The 22,198-nt window shown below is 39.4% G+C and overlaps 1 protein-coding gene across 4 annotated transcripts; it reads right to left on the bottom strand.

Annotated features, from left to right (window-relative positions):
• Window positions 1-87: 87 nt before the first annotated feature.
• Window positions 88-20,315, bottom strand: INTS10 (integrator complex subunit 10). Of its 4 annotated transcripts, none has more exons than XM_027677010.1 (18): window positions 20,165-20,315; window positions 19,246-19,313; window positions 18,879-18,982; window positions 17,724-17,863; window positions 17,148-17,229; window positions 16,706-16,846; window positions 16,164-16,335; window positions 15,548-15,717; window positions 11,838-11,971; window positions 10,909-11,065; window positions 10,183-10,265; window positions 9,287-9,439; window positions 8,071-8,179; window positions 7,635-7,714; window positions 7,003-7,165; window positions 6,404-6,497; window positions 2,382-2,459; window positions 88-469 (listed from the first exon to the last, which is right to left on the bottom strand). In XM_027677010.1, the coding sequence occupies exons 1-18, from the start codon at window positions 20,291-20,293 to the stop codon at window positions 313-315; spliced, it is 2,214 nt and encodes a 737-aa protein (XP_027532811.1). In that variant the 5' UTR covers window positions 20,294-20,315; the 3' UTR covers window positions 88-312. The 4 variants fall into 4 exon arrangements, with proteins under 4 accessions (XP_027532811.1, XP_027532815.1, XP_027532816.1 ...); XM_027677011.1 differs by having other exon boundaries at window positions 313-469; window positions 10,909-11,062; XM_027677014.1 differs by lacking the exon at window positions 2,382-2,459 and having other exon boundaries at window positions 95-469.
• Between the last annotated feature and the right edge of the window lie 1,883 nt (window positions 20,316-22,198).

Raw genomic sequence — 22,198 nt, 5'->3', positions numbered from 1 at the left:
GTTATCTGTGTATGTATAAAGATGGAAAGAACTAAGACAGACACCTTAGTATTATGCTATGGAAAAAACCACAAACATATAGAATATTACAGAAGACTTCTTAAAGTTTTATTTATAAAGTTTGATCTACCCACATAAAAAAACTAAGCAGTGAACAAACTGAGTAGTGTTTGTGTACTGCAGAACCTGTAACTCATAGGGAACTTCTTTGACTCTCTGAACAAGTGGTTTTCCACTGCCATGCTGCTTGTTCATACAATTAAGAGCCTTCTTCTGTCTCCATAAAAGACATGGCATCATGATCCAGTCCATTCAAGCAAGAGTTTGAAGCAGCAGTATTTTCTCATTAATGCAGAACCTATGCAAGACCACCATGAGATTTTCCCCACAGCGCGAGACCTGGCGCTCCATGGCCAGGCGGAAATCTTCCTTCACTCCTTTAGTTATACCCCGGGTAACTGTATGATGCCTTAAGCCATGAAGGAAAGAGAGACAGACAAAATAAAATAATCGTTATTTAGTGGACTACAGTAATTTAAAGGGTACTACATGTCACTTATTATATATTTATTGTCCATATCTGATTTTATATAACAAGAGTCAAATAATGAGAGTCAAATAGCCCGTGCTATGCTATTTTTTAAAAATCATGTGTTTAGTAGCTTACAATTCGTTTAACAGTTAGAAGTTCCATTAAAAGTCTATGTTCTCACTGCTTTTACTATGACTGTTGGAGAAGAAATAATGTTGCTCTTTTGGCTAACAGGAAAATCTATTCTCTCAACTGAGCAAGTACAGAGTTTTCCTTGCTTGGGAAAGGAATATTTTTTTTCTCTACTTTTGCTGCCCAGGTTGCTTTTTCCTTGGAATCACTTCTTTAAATGGTTGGGGTTGAAAGAAGTGGCAAGATGAACTTGCTTTCTCTGGAGGAAGGGTGCCACCGTGAAGAGCAGAGGGCATCTTCTACCAGTATCAAAGTGCAGGAAGGAGCTATATAATCCTGTGGGCACTGATAATGCTTGGACTAACGAAAGGCATAGTGAACACTTCATAAAACCCAAATCAAGACAGGCTGTGAGTCTGCATCAGTAGAAGCCAGCTTTTACGGAGATTCTAGACACCAGGCCGGGATTACATTTATTCTGAGCAGAAGTTCAGGACTTGTTTTTAAACAGAACAAAACTGAGCAAGCTAAAGCAATGCTGTCTGGGGAAACTCATGGGATATTGCCCTGTTAAAGGCCGTTCTTGTGAACAGCTCTCTCGCACTGGCCTGTAGCACTCAATACCTAAATTTTGTCCTTAAAACAATGTTCTGCAGCACCAAAGCACTACACTTCACTTGCACTGGTCCAGAACTGGACAAGTAAGATCAAGACATTGTAACATCTACCTGCAAGCCCTACTGGGGAAGGGAAAATAAAGATATGCCCTGGAAAGAGAGGCCTAGTAAAGGAGAAGCATAAATTAATTTAGAGAGAAAAGCATAATGCTAATGCTGAGACAAGTCCTGAGTCATAGTTAAGAAGGGAAGAGCTGGTCCAAACCCAGCAAGCACTGAAAGACAAAAGAAAATAAAAAATAAAGGGTGAGGGCATCTATGCAAATCCAGAGATGCTGGAAATGAGAAAGGGAAAAATCTCAGAATTACTCTCACCAACAATACCACCCAACTTCCACTTAAATAAGCAAGTCTGGCATTTGAGAAGAGACTTCTCAGCCAAAACAGTGGAGACTTCTGCAACACATCAAAAAGGCAAAGAGGAGACTAGCTTAGTGGTTATTGGGCAATTCCTTAATGAGCTAGGCTAAGTGAAGCAAAACCACACTGAAAACACTCCAGCATATTCAGAGGTTATGGGATAAGCCCTGTTTTCAGTCTTTACTGCTTTAAATATTGCTGGCAGCAAAGTGCTATGGTCAGTTACAACCTAAAGCAGAATACGCAACCTACAGCTACTGAGCAGGCCAGCGGCGCTTTGGAACATGTGTGTCATGTTATAGCTGGAAAACAGAAAAGAGAATTCAGAGCAACCTAAATAAGGAAAAGTAGCTACAAATGGTTCCAGTAACCAGTATATTGAGAAGGAAGGGTTATACTCTTGCTAATATATGATTGAAAATCAGTATAATTTTGGAGGATTTCTACATTATTGTTTAAATTCAATAGTGATTATTAAATTGAAAGGACACGGATACTGGCAACTTATGGGAAAAAGAAAAATAAATGTTATAATAGAACAACATGGTTTGCCAGGCAATGTAGGCACAAATGAAGGAAAAAAAAAGATAATATTAAGTAACAAATTGCTGAAAACCATGGGCAGTAAAACATGTTGACAAAACACAGCACACTATGAGCAGGGTTTTTCCACTTGGTACCTGTCAGCAGTCTGTATGCTGGGCTGTAGCACAGGTATGAATTCCTGCTGCAGTAACCCCATGGGAGGGCTAGAAGTCCTTTAAAAAACAGCAAATAGCAGCATTCAAACACCCACACACCAACTCCCCCTCCGGTGTAAAACAACTCTCCAGAAAAAGGAGCAACAAAAAACTAGGGTGAGCTCACATAGCAATATGATCACCGAGCAGCCAAAGGGGTGCAGGACCCTAACAGCATCAAACATGCAAATATCCCCAGATTTCATTGCAAGGCTGTTCTACAACTGTGGTCTAAATACATAAACATATTTTTGGAGTTACACTGGGGGAAAAGGACAGCAGCAGGTGCAAAACAATACACAGTTGTACTAGGATGAACTGTCATAGCTCTTCCCAGGAAGCATGTCAGCCAGAAAAGATTTAATCAGAGGAGCACTGCAGATACCAGAGCTTCCCTCCAGAGCTGGCAAGAGCATGTCAGCAATCTGGGAGAGATCACAACTTGGAGTAAAGGGGTTTGCTGCTGAGCCCAAGCCGAGTGCATGCACAGTGGGTATCGGCCAAGTTGAGCACATGACGGTGTTTGTTAAAGGTTGCCTAAGTATCTTTTCATTAGCCCACAGATGGCCTTTTTCACCTTTACAAATTCAAACTGCATTAAAAAAAGGCTGTTAGAGGATGGCACAATGTCAGAGCACAAATGCCTGCTCAGAGCAAGCTCCTATTTATGACCAGGGCCACATGAACTGACCCCCAAAAGGCATCTCAACTGAAAGATAGTTTGTCTCCTCCCTGAAGTTCTTATCTTTATGTGTATGTGTTATCTATAACAATATAACATGTCCAACTTAGAGCAAATCCAATGCCCCACCTAAGAAAAAGAGAAATGAGAAATTTGGTGTATAGTGTACAGGTCTGGTTCTTAACCTAAGTCTCTCAAAATGTCACCTAAATCTTATTAGGCACCTGAGTACTGAGTGCATCATTCACCCCATAGATGCTAAGAAGGGAGCAGAGAGGCAAAACTCACACTTACATAGCTATAATACTGAGTTAGGTGCTTACCTTCAGATCTCACAGGTGGGCATTTTCGTTATATCTATAATTTATTAATAGATATGGATGGAGAGCTATGCTTATAAAAGTCAAATGAAGATGGGACACTTAACACTCTAATACGGCTACAATAACCTGAAATAAAATATTCACAAAAATTATTCAATAAAATGAGATAATTTTTCAGGAGTTCTTGACATGAATGAGGCTGGTACTTGCAAAAATGGACATGGGGAACAGATAATACAAAGGACCAGCAAGAGGTTATTGGTCCCAGAGTGGCGGATGTTTGCAAAAGGGATTCTGTGCAACTTTGTCTTCACTACTGTTTGCAAGATCTGCAGTGAGAACTATATGTACCCATGTGCACAATCAGAATAAAAATTACTTTTTCAAGATACTTCATTTCACTTCAAACCAACTGAGCTTTTCCTTCTCTGTCCCCAAGGACAGATGTGATGGGAATGGAGTAAAGGCAGAACACTCAGCTTTCAGATCAAGTTTATGCTGTTTGATAGGCTACAATTAGATTAATTAGAGTAAGTTTTATCAAACAGAGAAGCAAGGTAATAAGCAGCAACTTCTTGCATATTGTTCTTTTTCTCTTTAACCTCACCAGCTAACACTGCCGCTACTGACATGCATAATCAGTAAAACTATGAAATTTGGCTTGTCTAGAAGGGAGTTCAAAAGCACTTAGTGGTGCTCAATTCAAAGGTCATTGAATAAATCTTGTTGACACTACAAACAGAATGAGCTGGCTATATCACCAGTTAAACCCAAAGCCACGGACCTTCCTATTTCCACAATGAATACAAGCAAAGGGAAAGCATACAAGCTGTATATATATTTTGCAGAACCCAAGTGTAAGTCTGCAGGCTACCAAGATCTTACTTCAGCTTTTGAAAACCACATTGCAGTTTGCTTTGCTGGTTTCAGAAAAATGAATATAATTTCCTATGAAGTACAAGGTACTTAGAAAAAGTACTGGAAGAAGAATATGGAATTCAACTGGGGAGAAATGTCCTATAAGTCACCAAAAAAAAAACGGTCCCTGCAAAAGACATACAATATCTGAAATACATTTTGCATCAACTGAGATGCAGGATTGCTACATTTATGCTGAGCAAAGATCAGACAAAGGAACAACTGCTTAATGTCTGGCCTGTGGTGGCAAACTCAGAGTCTTTCTGAGAATGACTGAATAGCATCTGAGCTCCTCTGCTATTTCTTGGGAGGATGGTGCAGCAGCTCATCCAACCAGAACTGGTGATAGTTTTGAAAGATGTAAGCAGTCTGCAGATACTGAGCCTACCAACCACGTCCCAGGAAAGAGGGCTATGCTGGCACACTTTATTGAAAACCCCAGCTGGGGGAAGCTGTGAGCTAACCAGGACTGCCGAGGTCAACGCTGCTGGGTGACACCATCCCTAGGTCTCACAGCCAGTCCAGCTAAAAAAACATCTGCAGTACCAGGGGATAGACGTCATCTCCGATCAGTGGCCTACGCCCTGAACTATCCCTTCCATCAGCTCTCCGATGAAGTGCTTCCAGTCCTACACATCTGACCCACATAAAAGACACTATACACAGCTTTTCCAGCTGGACAGGGTATTTGTTTTGGCTCAATAAGCACAAAGAAATGGACTGCCCTTCTACAAGCATTTCCATCATTCAGGTAAACATAACACTGATCAAATGGAGGTCAAAGAGAGATTCTGTCTTGCTAGAAACTTCTTGCTACCTACTTCCTGACTGGTGGGGTCAGAACAGAAAGTAACAGCTACCACGCCAATCCAAACAGAGCCGAGAGAAACAGCGCCGAACTATCACAAAGAAATCAAGAGAGCAGGTGAGAAGTTACCAGGCAGAGTCTTCAGTGCTAAGCCCTCTTGCTGACAAAGCTTATTACTTAACATGATATGTGGTGCAGCATATCCTGATGCTTGTTTTCATACAGCAGGTTACAAGCAGTGAGATATAGCAAGGGTAAGAGTTTGAAAATCTAGAGCTTAAAAGAGAAAATTCTCTGTCACATAAGTAAGCATTTGAATTTCTACTTTTCTTTAATTACAACTGGCATCTCATTTTTATGTTCGTTACCTAGAACTTCGGAAAATCTATTTACGAATCCAAATTTGGATCCTGTTGTCCGACGTTAGGCTCCCATTTTGAAAACTTCAGCCCATTTCTAGTTAATGAATAGCCAGAATACATTGACTCAAAGTGGAATTTCAACAAACTTTAAGAAGCCTCCCTCTTATGAAGCAAAATATCATATTCTCACAAACAACCAGGATATTCCAAAACACTCCGCCACCAAAACCCTGCAGCAGATAGTTCTAAGTCAAGACTGAACAAGTAAGAACACCTAGGAAGTTAATCCAAATTATTAATTTCCTTTAGCATCTCATAATAAGCTAACCAGAATAAGCTTGTTCAGTACATGGCAAGAGATGACCTGCTAGTTCTAACAGAAAGGTTTTTAGAGTGTAGCTGGAGTGTAATTTAATTTATGTTTTATACCAAAGTTTTTCATCATTCTGTGGTCTTTCATAACTTTGTTTACAAGGAATAGTGCTTTCTGTTTGGTGTTACTGTTCAGCCAAATTAGTAACAACACCTTGCACTCAGGCCTAATTATTCAAAGAATTCCTGTAAAGTGCAAGTGTCTGGTTGAAAGAGCACTACTGTAATAACTTCATTATGAATCATTCTAAAGCAAATGCCACACTCAGAAATAAAGTTCTGTAAAAGCAGAAGTTTAAAGTTGAAGAACCCCCAAAAGTAATTCACAGATCAGCAGGAGAGTCAGAAAAAGAAACTCAAGGCCTTATTTGAATTCCTTCAATTTAAGCTCAAAGACATGACAAACTATCCAGAAGATAACATGAAAGCAAAGACAACCAGAACATACTCCCTTTTTTTTTTTCCAAAGAAAACAGTAAATGCTTTTTTATCCTTACTTGATCAACATTGCTTGATTTGGCAGCAATTCCAGATGAATTTTCCCTCCTTCCTGTGTTCTTAAATAAGCAAATTCCTCCAACATATCAATATCTGAGGAAAACGTTAAAGATTTGAGTAAGGAAACAATGACAGAGAACGTTCATTCTTATCCCTCACATCTGAAGCCACGCTGCTGAAAGGACAGTCAAACTGAACAGCTATTGAAGCACCTCATTCTTAAAAGCGACAAAGAAGATAACAGGCATGTATTCCTAGTCCTCCACAAATTTATGAGAAATGGCTTTTTAAAGTGCAAAAACATCAGGTAATTTCTTTTCTTTCTTCTTTACTTCCTTTTTCTGCATTGCAGGTTATGCTGCTGGTTTTCTGAATCGAAGCGCAACGGCAACGTACTTAAGAGTACTCTCAAGTGCCAGAACGGGTGACAGGAAGCGTATTTACAGTCCGTTGTGTGCTTGACCTTTTGTAAGAGGCTTTCATGGTATGGAAATAAATACAAAACATGATTCAGGGAAAGAGCTTCTACTGAAACTATCTAACTGCTTTTTCAACGCTACAGCACAAGATGTGACGTTCTTGGTTAGGGAAAGGATACTTGTGACATAGTTGAAAAAATTCTCATACTGGAAGTTTCCTTGTTGGCAGATTTTGTTGATGGCTTTCAGGAACAAGTTTTCACCCCTTGGCCACTCATGCTGAAGCAGAACAACTACGTGGCCCAGCGCCATGTCATCTCTGCTGTCCGTGAAAGCTCTGAGCTTCAGGGAAAAAATGGCATTGAGACAATCAGGAAACACATGCTGCTTTTATAAATATATGGGATTCATCTCACCTACATCTGTGCAAATACAGAAGTTCTTTAAAAATTATATATTAAGGCAAAATGAAATACACTTCTAAAGTAGGTTGGAAATTTCCAACTAAGATATCAATTTCTCTCCACTGACCTATATAAAGGGAAGTCTGAACAGAGACAAAAATTTTGAGATTAGTTCTATCTGCTCTGCTCAAAAATAGAGAGAACCAACCGTCCCCCATCAACACTCCATTACCCCCTCCAAAAAAAGATTGTTCACCAACCCATTTAGGTGAGAAGGACTTGAGGCACAGCCCTTCGCACTTAGTCACAGCAGTGGGATAAGGCCATGCAGCTTCAGGAACCCAGATACGTAAGCCAGGCCTTAAGAGACAGGAAAGAACTTGAAGTCCCAATCGACCTTATCTTACCTTGAAACAAGCTAACAACAGATGAAGGCAGTAAGGCATGATAGCTCTGCTGGTACATGGCCAAAGCTTCAAATCCGACCCTGCAACAGAACAGTTCTTTAGGGGTCTCACGATTATCTAAGTTTGAAAGAAACTGAAATGGAGCAGAACAAATCTACAGTTGCCAATCTCAAGTAGGGAAGAAAGCTTTGAAGGTAAATTATGAATGATTCAAAAGGTGAACTTAAACCTTTAATTTTTTTTTTCTTCATTTCTCTTTTCCTGTGGTAGGACTTTGTCACCAATATACTTTAAGAGGTACCAGCACGAAAACCACAATACAAAACCAAGAAGGGATAAAAAACTTCCTGTTTTCGTAATACAAAATGAGAATAATTACATACTCAACCAGAACACATGAACTGACACTGAGTTTAGGGTAGTAGCAACTCCATACCTTTCCTGAATTTAGACTTGACTTTAGGTTGCTCCTCTTGCACTTTACCTCCTTCTTGTATTGGAAGTAAAATATAGCACATGAGGTCAAGCACTTTTTCACATGTTTGCTATAAAAAGAAGGGACATGATAATGCTAAATTTAAAGTTCTTAAAATTCTGGTATGCTAATAATTATTAAAAATTTCAGGCACCACAGAAGAAAAAAAAAATCACAAAATTCTCTGCTAGAACTTGAATGGACTTTATACACAGCATAGATTGGCTAAGCAAAAAGACTGAGCTGTCCTTTAACAATCTCTGAGAGCCTACATATATAATTTTAATTGTGAAAAAATATGTATTGCCATTCTTCATTTCAAGGGTGTCAGATCAAAAACTGCAATCAAAACCTATTTTATTTTGAAGGATTAAGTTTTCAAATGTATTCTTAGAATAGTTTTGTAAAGCTTGTTCTGTTCATGGTAAAAATAGAAAGGAAAATGGCAATCTGACAGCATGACAGAAATTCAATGAATTTTTAATGCCATTTCCTAGAGACAGTAAGAGGTCTGGGAATAGATGATCACATTTTCAGTGAAAAAGTACTAAACTGGAAGGGACAAAAGCACTTGCCCAATAACAGTAGGATGACATTAGATCCTAAGAGACACAGACTTTATTATCAGTGCTGACACTGACTGACCTCAGACCACCATGCATGGCTGTAATATTAAAAACACAAAATATGTATTGCAAAAGTAAAGCAAGTTCAGAGGTCAGGTCAGATAATATTGTGCTAGAGTCTCTTATACTGTTAGTTGATAACTAACTCTTTTCTAAGACGATTAAAGAAGTTCCTTTACTTTTTCTTTCCACATGAAGCCTATATCTAAGAATTTCCCCTCAATTTTAAGAACTGATTCAATAAAGTTAAAGAATTCAAATTTAAGGTTATATGTACAGACAACTCAAACACTTGTAGCTATGGAAAATTGTAACTAAACTCTCAAATCTTAACTACCAAATAGAGTATGTATATATGTAAAAGAGAGTTGCTAATGGACAGTCAGCTAATATGGCAGGAAGTGTAATTCTTCCTCTGAAGCACGGATTTTTCAGTAGACTCTCGTTTATGCTTGATACCCTCTTAAAAGCAGGAAAATTCAAAGGAAGAAGACAAGTGGGACCCACAGGGCCAGATGATGAAGGACCATTGTGTGGACTGCTGTACATACCCGATATTCTCCAAGGGCAAAGTGGCATGATGCTAACTGGATTAGTGCTCTCTGATTTTCTAGAGATCCTTGTCCTGTAATTTGCTGTGGAGAATGAGAGCCCTGAAGAGCTGCCAAGTGATGGAGGCTGCTGATTGCTTTTTTGTACTGCCCCTTTAAAAAAGGATATAAAAACAACAGTTAGGGTCTTCTATATACAATAGGTAGAAAAACAGAACTAAAAATTCCCTTACAGAAAGCTTTCAAAACAGAGTGTCCAAGTAACAAGCCTTCAAAATTTTAACTTAGCCTACCACTCTCCAGTGATGGGCTGTGTACAGGAGTGTGGATCAATCATCTGTGGGGCATTGACAAGATAAAGAGAATTCTGCTTTAAAAAAACAGTTTACAAAATCATATTTGTAACTGAATCAAATAATCATAGTCTTGAGTTAACAGTTTCTTTATTTAGACTAATAAAGTTTGAAATAGCTCTTGTTCAGGTAACAAGTACAGGCAAAAATAAAAGACCCCCAAAGGAAAAATAAAGAACAAGCTTTCTTCTTTAGGTGGTATTGGAATAGGCACAGTCTGCCTAATTTTTGAGGAGAATGATAAATATTAACTGAGACCTATTCAAATCTTTTGCTGTTTGAAAATTCTTCTCTCTAATTGGAGAGAGAGAGAGAGAGAGATTTATATCCACTGGTCAAAATGCCTGCAGAGAGGTCTTTTCCATATGCCAAAACTAGCTGTGTTACAAACAGTGTAGCTCCATCCCCACAAGGGTTATATTTTAAGGCATAAAATCAGTGGACACTATAAGCAGTCAAACTTGCTAATCAAACTAGCTACCTCTAGAAGGAAGAGCAACACAATTGTGTTGTTTTTCCTAGTTTATACTGTATTTTTTTTACCTGGTAGATGATCATGTCTGTAAGAAAGATTCTTAACCAAAGCCAGGTCTCTGTCTTCCATGACACACAAATTCTGGTGAACTCTGCGTAAGTGGTTAGAGAAGAAAAAGAGAAAATAAAGCATTTCATAGCTTTGGGTTAAAAATCAATTATGTATATAAAAAAGCTCAATTTAAAATTGGAAAAAAACCCCACCAAAACAGTAAGAGTATGAAATCCTTCAAATATAGAATACTCTCTTTTCTACACACTTAGATTTTGATTATACTTCTCTTCACAGTGTCCAACAAACCTAAAAGCAGCTAGGTGGTACTATTTCCCTGCTTTTTAGAAGAGAAATTTTTTTCAAGATTATCACACCAGATATTATGAGAAAGGAAGAGACAGAGTAAACACACATCTTCTTAAGCATATACTAAGGTAGCCATTAGCAGCACATCCTCACTCAGCATTATCAGCTCTACTACCGAACAACTGCTCCAATAGAAGTGGAAGTGAATAAGCAAAGATACATCAAGAATGAAATGAAATACAGGAACAAAATATTCAGAAATACAACAACTGATAAAGCTCCTTACTGGAACTTTTATCAAAAATACTCAGGACCCAAAGCAATTTCAATTTTAAGGATTCATAACTGACAGGAATTCCATTTCAACAACAGTAAAATTACTTCTGTGAAGAGCAATGAAGCATAAATGCAACTCTGCCTGCAGTTAGCCTTACCTTTGTCAAGTGATTCCAGAGAATAGAGCAGCTCCCAGCTCTCTCTTGCCAGTTTGAAGCTCTCTAATACTTCGATGGAGTTTGCAAGATCTGCCTTGTTTACTGTAATATGGCGACTTCGTGCCTTCCCAGAAGGATCCTCATCATCTGAGCTCTGCTTAAAAGTCATTATAAAACAAAAAGATTAACTTCTCAATTTATACTTATTTCAAAGGACTCTAAAACCACAGAAGTTCCACTAAACACATGAAAACAATTATGTATTACAAATATCAAGGTCCTAGTATTAGTGCCTTTAAGAGACTTTTTGCTTAGCTTGTTTTAATATAAGACCAACCTGTTTTACTACTAAGAAACTCAGTGGCACAGTATGATAGGCAGTATCCCAAGCGAATTTATTCTCTTAAACATGGTGTACCATCACTGAGCTTCAGACAGATTATCTGTTAAAGTACATACACTTTAAGCTTTATCACTCAGTTTAAGCCTACAGTGGCATAGTGCAAAGGAAATTTTTGTATAAGTGTGTACTTCTACCACCAGAGAAATTCTATAAAATAGTGGTTTTCTACCACTAAAGTGGTAGATATATTGACAGTTCCAGTCACGAAAAGTCAATTACTTTGGAAGTTTAGCTGTAGGACATCTGACTGCTATAGCTACCTTTTGAAGAGTTTCTGCAGCCTCTGTTGAACTCCTTCAAGTTAAAATATTCACAGCAGTACATATGTGTCTACAGCAATTGCTGCAAAAATTGTTTTATTCTTGCTGGCTTTAGAAAAAAAATCTCTTTGAAAATTGTGGTCATAAACAGCTATTCCAGCATAGCTCTAAAAATATGTCTATTACATCTATGCCAAAACCACAATTGTCTAAATTCCAGTACCAATGCTGTTCTTGCAATGAATTAAAAAGTCTAAAAAAGTTACCATTGTTTTTTCTCTTCCTTCAGCAAGTTTCCTCTTTTTGTGGATGTGTTTGTTACGATCAATATCTGTATCACCATAGACATTGGATACATCCTCGAGAAGAACTAGTGGGGTTTGGTTTGGAGCATTTGGACCTGGATTTAAAGACACATTAATTCACAATTACTCTAAACTGATCTGAAAGGACTCATGCCTACAGCAAGCTGGTTTTGTTTCCTTCACAAGTAATGACTCTAATACTAGAGAAAACAATCTGAAATAAAGTCACTTAAGTTGCATAAGCTCAAACTATGCTGGTAAAGCTATGGTTTCCTCAAAGCAGCCTTATGGTAAAGGTCAGACATCACAAGAGTTTGCTTGAGAGCTTCAGAATATTTTTGAATCCTTTTCTTATGGAGCTGCCACGAGACGTACTCAGGCAGCAGGTGTTCTCTCATCAAGTATTATTTGGTTTTATGTAAGTATAATAATTCAATAGATGAATAATGCAAATGGCTCTGAAGTTAACAGCCACAAATATGGCAGAGCACAGCAATATTCTCAAAACATTCTCATGAGAAACCAAAGCAATATGCTGACAGGCACTGATGCCTTGAAGAAGTGAGTATATTTTATGACAAGATTCCCTGGTAGGATCACTCAGTGTCAGTTTTGATCCCAGTGATTTCAGTAAGCAGAATTAAACCTTTAATTGACTGCCAGAGCTCATCTTCGCTCTCCGTAGTCTCTAGAGAAGCCTCAATTTGAAACACAGAAGACAATTTTAACTTTCACTGGTGTTACAGAACACCCGGTGGGATCTGGTAGCTGTTATTTCAAACCCCAGTGCTAAAGGTTCATTAAACACAAAATAGGAACAATACTTCTTAATCCCAAACAACACTGGTACATGATCACTACTGAGACAGCTTTCCTTCCAAAAACATTTCCTCCTTTTGCACAATCAAGTTGTATATAGATGTGTAAAGCTCAGACAAAGAGAAATACAAAGGAAAAGGAAAATCCATTAATCCCTTTTCTCTTTTTGAAATCTGTCCCATAAGATAGCAGTGCAGACAAGAATTTTCAGTTTGTGCTTTTCTTCTGTTTCTATTTGCAGAAAGATGTGAGGCTAAGGCCTCATTCATAATTGTGAAGAACTATTTTCAGAGTTTAGTAGAAGGACAACCTACTTCATCTATTTCATCTATTGACATAAAGGAACCTATCTTAAGGTTTCCTATCTACTCAAAAGTGATGTGTAAGGAGACCTATACAACAGAAGTTCATGTTAGAAGAAACAACCAACCTGGTATACTTAACAAATAAGGTTATCTCCTTTGACTAGGTCCAAACTAAATACCACCATCAAAATGTCCCCTACAGAAAGGCTACAACAGATTGAAATCACCTCTCCTGTACCATCATGTATTCCACTATATCGGAATCTAACCTATGCAAACTGAAAATAGAGTCAAGACATAATCCAGAAGAGGGCATCCATGAGAAACACATATGAAAGTACCACAACTGGGATGCTGGAAGAGTTTCCTTGCTAGAACCTCAAGAGCTGCCTTGTTCTAACACCTGAGGAGAAAAGAATGGGTTTTTCTTTTACTCATACTGATTTAAATTAAAGCTACCTAAGGGCTCTGTTTTCCAAGAAGTGTTCTCCTCTCAGTACCCCAAGTGCACTAGAGATTCCAAAACCTGCAGTCCTAAACAAAACCAAAACCTAACCTCACCCTTGACTGGGGCTGCAGACCTTCTCTTACAGTACTGAAAGTTACACAGCCATACCAAGAGCAGTGTTGTGTTTTTCTGTCTATCCAGGCTCTAGAATGTAAGCTAACAGAGTTTTCAACTGTTTTGTAGCGGAAAGTGTTGTAAATAAACCCCTAAAAGCATCAGCCCAAATAGCAACTCCTGCCAAGCCTGCAGGCAGCCTGGAAGTTAGGAGAGATGTGAACTGCCTCATTCATTTCTCAAGTCTCCAGCAAAGCAGATATGAATTATGTAAGAGAAATGCATTGAAAAGTTTTCCCTCCAGAGGTTTCTTGCAAATCCAGGCATATGAGAAGAAAGTCACAGATCTAATATCAGAGCTACAGATAAGGAGGAGACAGCATTTTTCCCCACCACTATGCTTTTAAAATATGTAGGATTCTACATTTCTACAGTAAACCCTCCAAAGAGAAGGAGTAAAAACTTTAATGACAGAAAGGCTAAGAAAGGCACTGAATACCACTGGACTTTAATGCTAAAGCAGAAATGAGTAAAAGATGTCTCAGAAATACTTTCCTGATGTCAGGAAATGACAGAGGATACCACAAACACTGCACTTTGCTACATCAAAATACTTTCTTTTTTTGGTAGTTCAGTCTGAAAACACTAGTTTTGAAATACTCAATTGTACAACTTAAAAAGGAACATTTTCACTAGTTCTTTACTTCATTTCTTCCTCAATTCAGAATCAAGCAGCTAAAACTACATGCACAGTTGAAACATCTTCCTGCTCCACCATTACTCTTCTTTCCTCTAGGCAGAACAAAAAACTCAATTCCATTAGTTCCTGTATTCGTTAAAGTGACCACATGTTCTTTGCACACAGGTTACCATATCATTCATCCTTTGAGCTTAGCTATCTACTGAGACTGTTCAACTGGTTACCCAACATTCTGTACAGCTGCTTAAAACCCATCATTTGTACTGACTGTTTCCTCAGTCAAATGATCATTTGCTCCATGCAGAAAAATGTGATGAAACTTATGATCACAACACATGGAATTAAAATTATAATTTTATCATGAATCTGTAATTGTAGTGTTAATAAGTACTAATTACCTACAGTGACAATTGTTATCATTCCAAGGAATTCCCTGTCAGTGAATGAAAAAGCAGGAAATGTACATTATTAAGAGCTGAAAATTCCTATTTGTGATGCTGTTTATTTCAGTAAGCTCTAACAAACTGGAGATTAAAGGACTTCCCTCAGCCTCTGGGCCACCTCTGAAAAGTCCAATCAATCCCTGAAGAAACAATTCAAGGTGTTCCAAGCAATCTGATATATCCCAAATGCAAATCTGAGAGGGTAGGAAAATATACAGATAACGTTCATACGCTAAACATTCAATTTACAAATTAATTACAAGTTAGGATTAATATGCAAAGCACACCTTAAAGATTATGCTTGAACTATACAAAGAAAGCCAAGTTGGAAGCTTGTTAATTTCAGGAAATCCTTTCCTATTCAGGTTTTATTTGCCTTATTATACATTTGTTGCGTGTTCCCAATGCAAAAATATCTTCAGTTATCTAATGGAAGCCTTTTGTAGAATATTTTGATTGAAGGAAAGCAGGGAAACACGAGTTTCTCGGAAAAAAAAATCAGAGGAGAAAATGAAAGAAACATGATGCTGATGGAAGAGTAGGAATCAACTCTAGAAATGTTTCTCATCATGTCTAGTCTGTTACTTTTCTCCCCGCTAGACAACTTCTGCTGGCCAAGGCTGAAGCCACGATAGTTACACTGATCTTTGGTCTGATCCACTACAGCGGTTGTTATGAAATACTTCTAGTAAGATTAATGGTTTCAGAGAATTATAACAAGACCCATGTCAATGTCACTTTGTCAGATGACCGTTTCAAAAGGCTAATGAGAAAAGATGTCTCAGACATTAGCAATGAAATCACAATGCACTCGTTACAGAAGTTGAAACATTAGAAACTACCTTGAAAGAGCGATGGCTGGATGTTGCTGACATACTGAAATGCATTTTTAAAGAAGACCAACATCGTGGAATACACTACTTGATTCTTATATTTAGCATGGGCATCACTATCAAAGTTACTGATGTATCTGCAGAGATCTTTCATTCGATGCAAAATATCACCAAAACTTCTGAGGGAAAGAGAGGCAAAAAGAATTCAGGATGTTAGACAGACTCCGAAACTAAAGGAAAGAATGTACAGTGAATATCAAAATCTTAATGTTTCTGGTGAGAACATCCCCCCACCTCAAGTCAGCGGAAGCTGGGAATACATGCTAGTAAAGTTTCACTGAACATTTACCATGTTTCTCTTTGCTGAGGCACACAGGGAAGGACACCTCACGGTACTACAGTTCTTATGTATGACTTTCATAATGAAAAATTGAGTTTAGAGATTAATTTGGAAGTGCTGTCCAGAGCCACATTTCTGCTTTACATTGTACGGTCTTGAAAGAAAAGCTGCTGTGAACTTACACAAAATTCTTGTGTTAAAATCCTTCTTCAATGCACCTCCTTCATAATTAAAAAGCCAAATTCTCCTTGAGAAGGAATACCTGGGAAAGTACACTTTTCTTACCTTCTTCCCTTATCCATTTGCCATTCACATCTCATTCCCACAACTGACAATATTTTAAATAGCCTCTCCCAAGGATCTGTAATCTGGGATGACTTCTCTGTGAGACCATCTATTACATATTTCTGAGAGCTGCGCTTGCTTGGAGACATAATATCAGAGGAATCTTGTGAACCTGGGAAAACCAGCACATTTTTCTCTTCATAAAGAAATCAAACAAATTGATCAATTTTCAAGAAGAAGATATAAAAATTATGTCAGAGCTTTTAAGGTAACCATTCTTTACTGAGAAGGCTAACAGGGAGTAGTAGGCATTTCTGCCTCCTCATACAAGGGAGCTGCTAGGCTGGATAAGGACATCCTGGACATTTCGTCCTACCTCTCGGTAGATATGTTGTAGCACCATGGGGTATTTTGGAAACAAAGAACTAAGAAACATCAAATTCTACTATTAATCATTGTCTACATGTTACATTACATAAAAATAATGTGTTTTTTACTAAAATACATTTTAAGAAAGTTTAATTTTGTAAAAATATTCTTACCTTGATACTGGCTTTCTGTCTGTGTAGATCTAGTTACATAGTTAATATAAAATTCCGCTGCTTTATTCAGATATTTATATAACAAGCTGGCAGGAAGTCGTACATCAGGATTATTAATTATCAGAGGAAGAACATCACAAACTAAAATAGAAAACAAACCAAAAAATTCTTTAGGTTTGTGGGGCTTTTTGTTCTAGTTGTCCTAGGTAAGGTTTCTCAACCAGCAATGTGAGCCTCCATCTGTGGCTGACCATACACCACCAAGAACCTCACATGACAGACTGCAATACCAATTTGTACTATATGGTCAGCCTGGACTAATGTGGCCTGAGCCTCTTCTGACTAAAGTGGTTTTCTAATCGCAGTATCTTGAAAGTAGTTTTACTGATCTCAAAATCTTGCCATACTAAAAAGTAAAACAAGAACATTAGTATTTTCTTACCAAATAATTTTCTAAAACAGTTCACTGGAGATTCTTGGTCTTCAATACTTTCAGCATCCAATAATGTTTCTCCAAGGCCGACCTGCGTGAGCAGAGGTAAAAATTAAACATTGTACCAGCGGTTTTAGAAACTTTTTGAACTGCAATTCAATGAGGTTGAACAGTTATTCAGTGGATGCATGATTAGCATGTGCAAGTCTCCAAAGGTGTAGTTAAACTGTCCATGCTTAATAACAGGTGAAAAGCAACTCCAGAAGATAGCAAGACAAGAAAAAGAGAAAAACTGTGCCATGTGACTACATTAGTAAAGACATGTACAGACAGGTGAAAGTCATACATAACTGATATTCTTTCATTTACAAAACAAAGGATTGTTTTATCGGCTTCCATTTGTTTTCTGCCTAACTCCTTGCTGATGGTAACCTCACGATACAGCAATCTGAACTATTAGCCACAATTAAACATGAATAAAAAGAGTCACCCCCTCACTAGGCAAAGGAAAACACATTTCAGCAAAATCTCAAGAAGCAGAAGGTCAATATCCTGAATAGTTACTATGATCTTCTCTTCTCTTACCCCATGTTGCACCACAGTCTCTGGGAAACGTCGCAGAAGTAATAGTAGCATTTCTGCCCTTTCTAGTGTGTTAAAGCACTGCTCTGTTGCCTTCAGTAACATTTCACACTGGACCCGACCAGGAAGGGTTTCAAACAATCCTGAAAAAAAACCAAAAAAAAAATTAAGACATTTAGCTTGCTGTGTCTGAATTGTAAAACTGACTGAAAAAGGGTAAAAGATGAGTCAACAGCACTTTGCCATGCAGAGTGAAAGGGATGTATGATTTTTTCTGTTTTTAATACCCATGAGTAAAAAAAAAAATCTGTTTCTTTCAAAGAAGACCAAATTAATATTTATCTGTGTTTATTCAGGTGTAGAGAACTTGAATTAACAAGTAAGACTGCTAATGAGTGGAATACTCAAAATCCTAATACTTAAGTATTCAACATTTCAAGATGCTTTTTCAAGACTGTTCATTTATTTTTGACTTAAATTCCACTTCTACAATTAATATTTTAGTTATTAAAATTTAGTTTTTTCCAATATAAACTTCCAGTGAAACACCAAAAAGAAACTAACATATTCTCCCTGTATGTTTTATGTATTCGCTCTGAAAAATAAACACATCCCATGAAAAATCAAATGTTTTCTTAACTGGAATAGCCTTTATGTAGAGCTACACACTGCTTATCCTTAGAGCTTCTGAAGCACGTATTCAAACAGCAGGTTATAATTTTTCAGGCATAAATCCTGCTTTCAAAACTGCCTGTGGTTGCCAGCAGTAACGGCCAAGCCCTTCTGGTCACCGTTCATTTTCATAACCCTCACTTCATACGTACGAATTCACCCCATCTTTATGATCATTCAGTGTTCTCTGCAATCTGTGGGATGACGAGTTACAAGTCCCATTCCACTTATTCCCAACTCAATCTCTTTTCTAAGTGCTTGTTGTTTTGGCAGGCTCACTCTAACCATATCACCAACAAAGCAATGGGAATCAGTTTGTCATATCCCTTTATTTTCCTAAGCCTAACACACCAAACGAAGTCTCTAAGGCCGAGCTGAGAAAAAAACCCCTGCAGCCCACAAGCAAAGTTAAAAAGACTGACACTTACTTGCCACACTAGACATGTAACCAGAGGGTTTATCCTGAGGTTCCTTCAGAATCCTTACCTCTTAAAAACTGTGTCTGCTTGTCCTGTGAGTCATTCCTTAGTGCTGATGTAATAACGCTGATCTCCCTCCATACAGCAGGTTGGTCTGGAAAATTCACAAACCTGTAACAAAGTTTGAGGCAAGGAATGCACAGTGACCTCAAAATCTGCTTCCATGGCAAAACCGTTCCATGAAAATATGTGCATGGGCAAAATAGAAAATAAAACCTTCCTTTTTACTGTCTTTTTTAATTAATTAGAACTTTTCTGCTTAATTAATCCACATGGATTTTCAAGAACACTCACACTGTATTTCTGGAAAAGTCTGACAATTTATAGAAACGAACACCTGGCATAATTGTAAGGTTCCAGCTCTGATTACTTACATGTCATAGAGCAGCCTGCCTGCAGACGCTGTCCTTTCAGCATTCCTCTCGATAGTGTACATCTCATACTGCAGGAGGCAAGAACAGAACATTACCTTTCTTGAACACTTTATGAATCAAATTAGTCCTTCACTCTGAAAAAACTGTCCTCAATTTGCTACAGCACTCTGAGTAACAGAAAATTAAAAGACTACAACATTTGCTGGAGAAATTAGGAAGTGAGTTTAGACTACCTAATCATACATTAATTTAGGCATAAACTTCTGTAAGATAATATACTTATTATTAAAATTATTAATATTAACAACCTTCCAATATCTGAAAGAGGCCCACAGGGAAGCCAGAGAGAGACTCTTTGTCAGGAACCATACTGATAGGTAAGGGGTACAAGGAGTAGTGAGTACAAATTTAAAGAAGGGAAATTCATGTTAGATATCAGGAAGCAATTCTTTACTGTGACGGTGGTGAGACACTGGGACAGGGTGCCCTGGGAGCTTGTAGATGCCCCAACACTGGAAGGGGCCAGCTTGGATGGGCCTTGGAACAACCTGGCCTAAGTGGAAGGTGTCCCTGCCCACGGCAGGGGGGTTGCGATTAGACGACCTTTAGGGTCCCTTCCAACCCTCAACATTCCATGGTTCCACAAACACGCTGGTTTAATCTTTACACAAATAGAAAACTTAGAAATCAAGGTCTGTAGCCAGTCAAATGGAATGCAAAGATCCCGAGCTGTTACAAAAACCATAAGTAGGAGAGGTATTTTAAATTTTTTATTATTATTATTAGCTACGTCACCGCGGCAACCCACGGCCCCGTTCCCCGCCCCCATTGGCCGAGCCGCCTGTCAATCAGGCAGCGCACACAGCAGGGCCGCGCGGCACCTCCGGTACCGAGCGGGTGCGACACCGGCGGCGCTCACCTGGATATTGAAGTCGGCAGGATAGAGGCTCCGCGCCGTGATGAGCCAGGCCTTGGCCGCCCACAGGTCCCCCGGCACCAGCTCCCGGGCCCGCTTCACCAAGAACTCGCAGTCCCCCTGCGCCGACATCTTGCACCCGGCCCGGCCCCGCCCCGCCCCGGTCGCCGGGTGGTGCGCATGCACCCAGCGGCTCCCCGAGGCCACATCGCCCCCTCTTCCGCCCTGCCCTGGCGCTGCGCGCTGCTGAGGGGGTTGCGCGCCTGCCGCCATCTTGGAAGTGGGCAGGCAATGTTCCGGCCCGCTGGACCGGACATAGTGATGGGAGAGAGGTGGGAGGACCTGGAGCGTGGGAGGAGGCTGCGGATGGCGTGTGGAGCAGGAAGTGTGGGATCTGGGAGGCCTTGTATAGGGAGGCCCAAAGGACTAGAGTTTTTTCGTGAAGCCCAGGGCTATAGTTTGGGTTTCAAAGTGACCATAAGGAATTTTGGGAGCAAAGGTGAAAGAGGCCTCCTGCCCTTTAGCCTTTGGCAGCCAGTGTGGTCGCTGGTAGGAGATTGGCCAAGCTACCCTCAGGAAACCTGAATTTTGGCTCCACATGCCGTGTCTCTAAAGGTGCTGAGAGGCAGTAGAGTTAAATCACCAAGGTCAGCTGCAGTGGAGCACTGCCCTCCTTAATCTGGTGTTGCTGCAAATCAAAGCCTATTTTAAAAGTCCAGGATGATACTGCTTGGGCTCATGCTTCTCAAAGGTTCTTACAGTCCAGTGCCAAGGTCACCATTGGTGGATGCCAAGAAAAGCAAGACCTTTCACCACAGGAATGCACCTAGCTTTCAACAGCTTGCAACTGAGACCTGCTTGTTCTCTTTAGTTTTTGGTGTTAGGATGCTTGATTGCAAACTTAGCCCTTTCTGTTACTTAGATCATAATTAAATGTCTCTTTTCTTGTCACTTTGTTTGTTTGCTCCTTTCAAGTAGGCTTTTCCTTCCTTTTGTCACAACAGACCTTACAGACTTTGCACTTGGGGACTTCCACTGATCAAATCCATAAATCTACACATGCTAGAGTCAGTGTAATAGTCCGATTAGCAAGTAGTTTTAACAGACTCCTAACTTCTGTTATGGATAAAAAAGGTCCCTGTTTTCCTGCTGAGGTGACTGGTTTATTTTTGCCTTGTTCTTAGTTATGGCACAAGGCTCACATATGCCTCTCATTCTGCTGCTGATGAAAATGTGTTCTCACAGTGTTAGCCTGCCACAGATTTTCAGCTGTAGAGCCCCTGTGAGGGCTGGGAATTTTGCTTCTCAGCTCCTCCTCTCCATACTGTTGTCAATTTCTCCTCTTTCCATGCTCTTTTGGTGGGAATCTGATTTGATTTCACCCTGTGGCCACAATGTTGGCCATGCCTGGGGGACAGCTGGCGTGTGAAAATTGAAAATCAGCAGATTTCAGCAAGAAGTGTGCTTACAAAGGCTCTGCCCTCTGAGGGAGGGGGCTGAGTCCAGACTAACATTGAATTGTTGTGGTTCCATGCCCTGTTTTGACTTCCTGCTGCTGTACTAACAAATACTAATTAGGGATCCTTGACAAACTAAGGCAGTAAGAACTACTGCACAAGTGCCTTACAGAAAGCACCCGACCCTGTCTGTCAGTAGCCAGCAGTGCACACTGGCTGCTGCGGGGTCCTGTTCGTTGCCGCCTTTCTCAGGGCTCTCACCATACACTGGTAAGTTGCGCTTTGAAGGAGCACAAAGTATGTAATTACTTATCTATTCAGAGAGGTGACAAAGCCACAGCAGAAAGTCAGCTGTCCCTCATAAAACAGGCACCTCCTCTTCCTCTTCTGCCCTTGCTATCAAATCTACAGACTGCTGTAGGATGGCATAGGTCCTTTAAAAATGGCTTCACAGCCCTGCAATTCCTTGCAAGTACAGCAGTGTTAATCACTGCCTGGTGTGTGTGGGTCTGTTTCGAGCTCTTCCCTATGTACTTGTGCAGATGCATATAGCCAAATTTGATTAAAAAAAAAATTAGGA

Source organism: Neopelma chrysocephalum, unplaced genomic scaffold (assembly GCF_003984885.1).
Source record: "Neopelma chrysocephalum unplaced genomic scaffold, ASM398488v2 Primary Assembly neopelma1_42b, whole genome shotgun sequence".
NCBI lineage: Eukaryota > Metazoa > Chordata > Aves > Passeriformes > Pipridae > Neopelma > Neopelma chrysocephalum.
Note: the sequence above shows the minus strand (reverse complement) of the source record. Positions and strands in the feature narration are given on the sequence as shown.

Coding starts and splice junctions, on each gene's coding strand:
- INTS10 (XM_027677010.1), bottom strand. CDS start 20,293: ATGTCGGCGCAGGGGGACTGCGAGTTCTTGGTGAAGCGGGCCCGGGAG. Junction 19,314..20,164: donor CTGCCGACTTCAATATCCAG/GTGAGCGCCGCC, acceptor TGCCTCCTGCAG/TATGAGATGTACACTATCGA. Junction 470..2,381: donor AGCATACAGACTGCTGACAG/GTACCAAGTGGA, acceptor TCATGGCTTAAG/GCATCATACAGTTACCCGGG.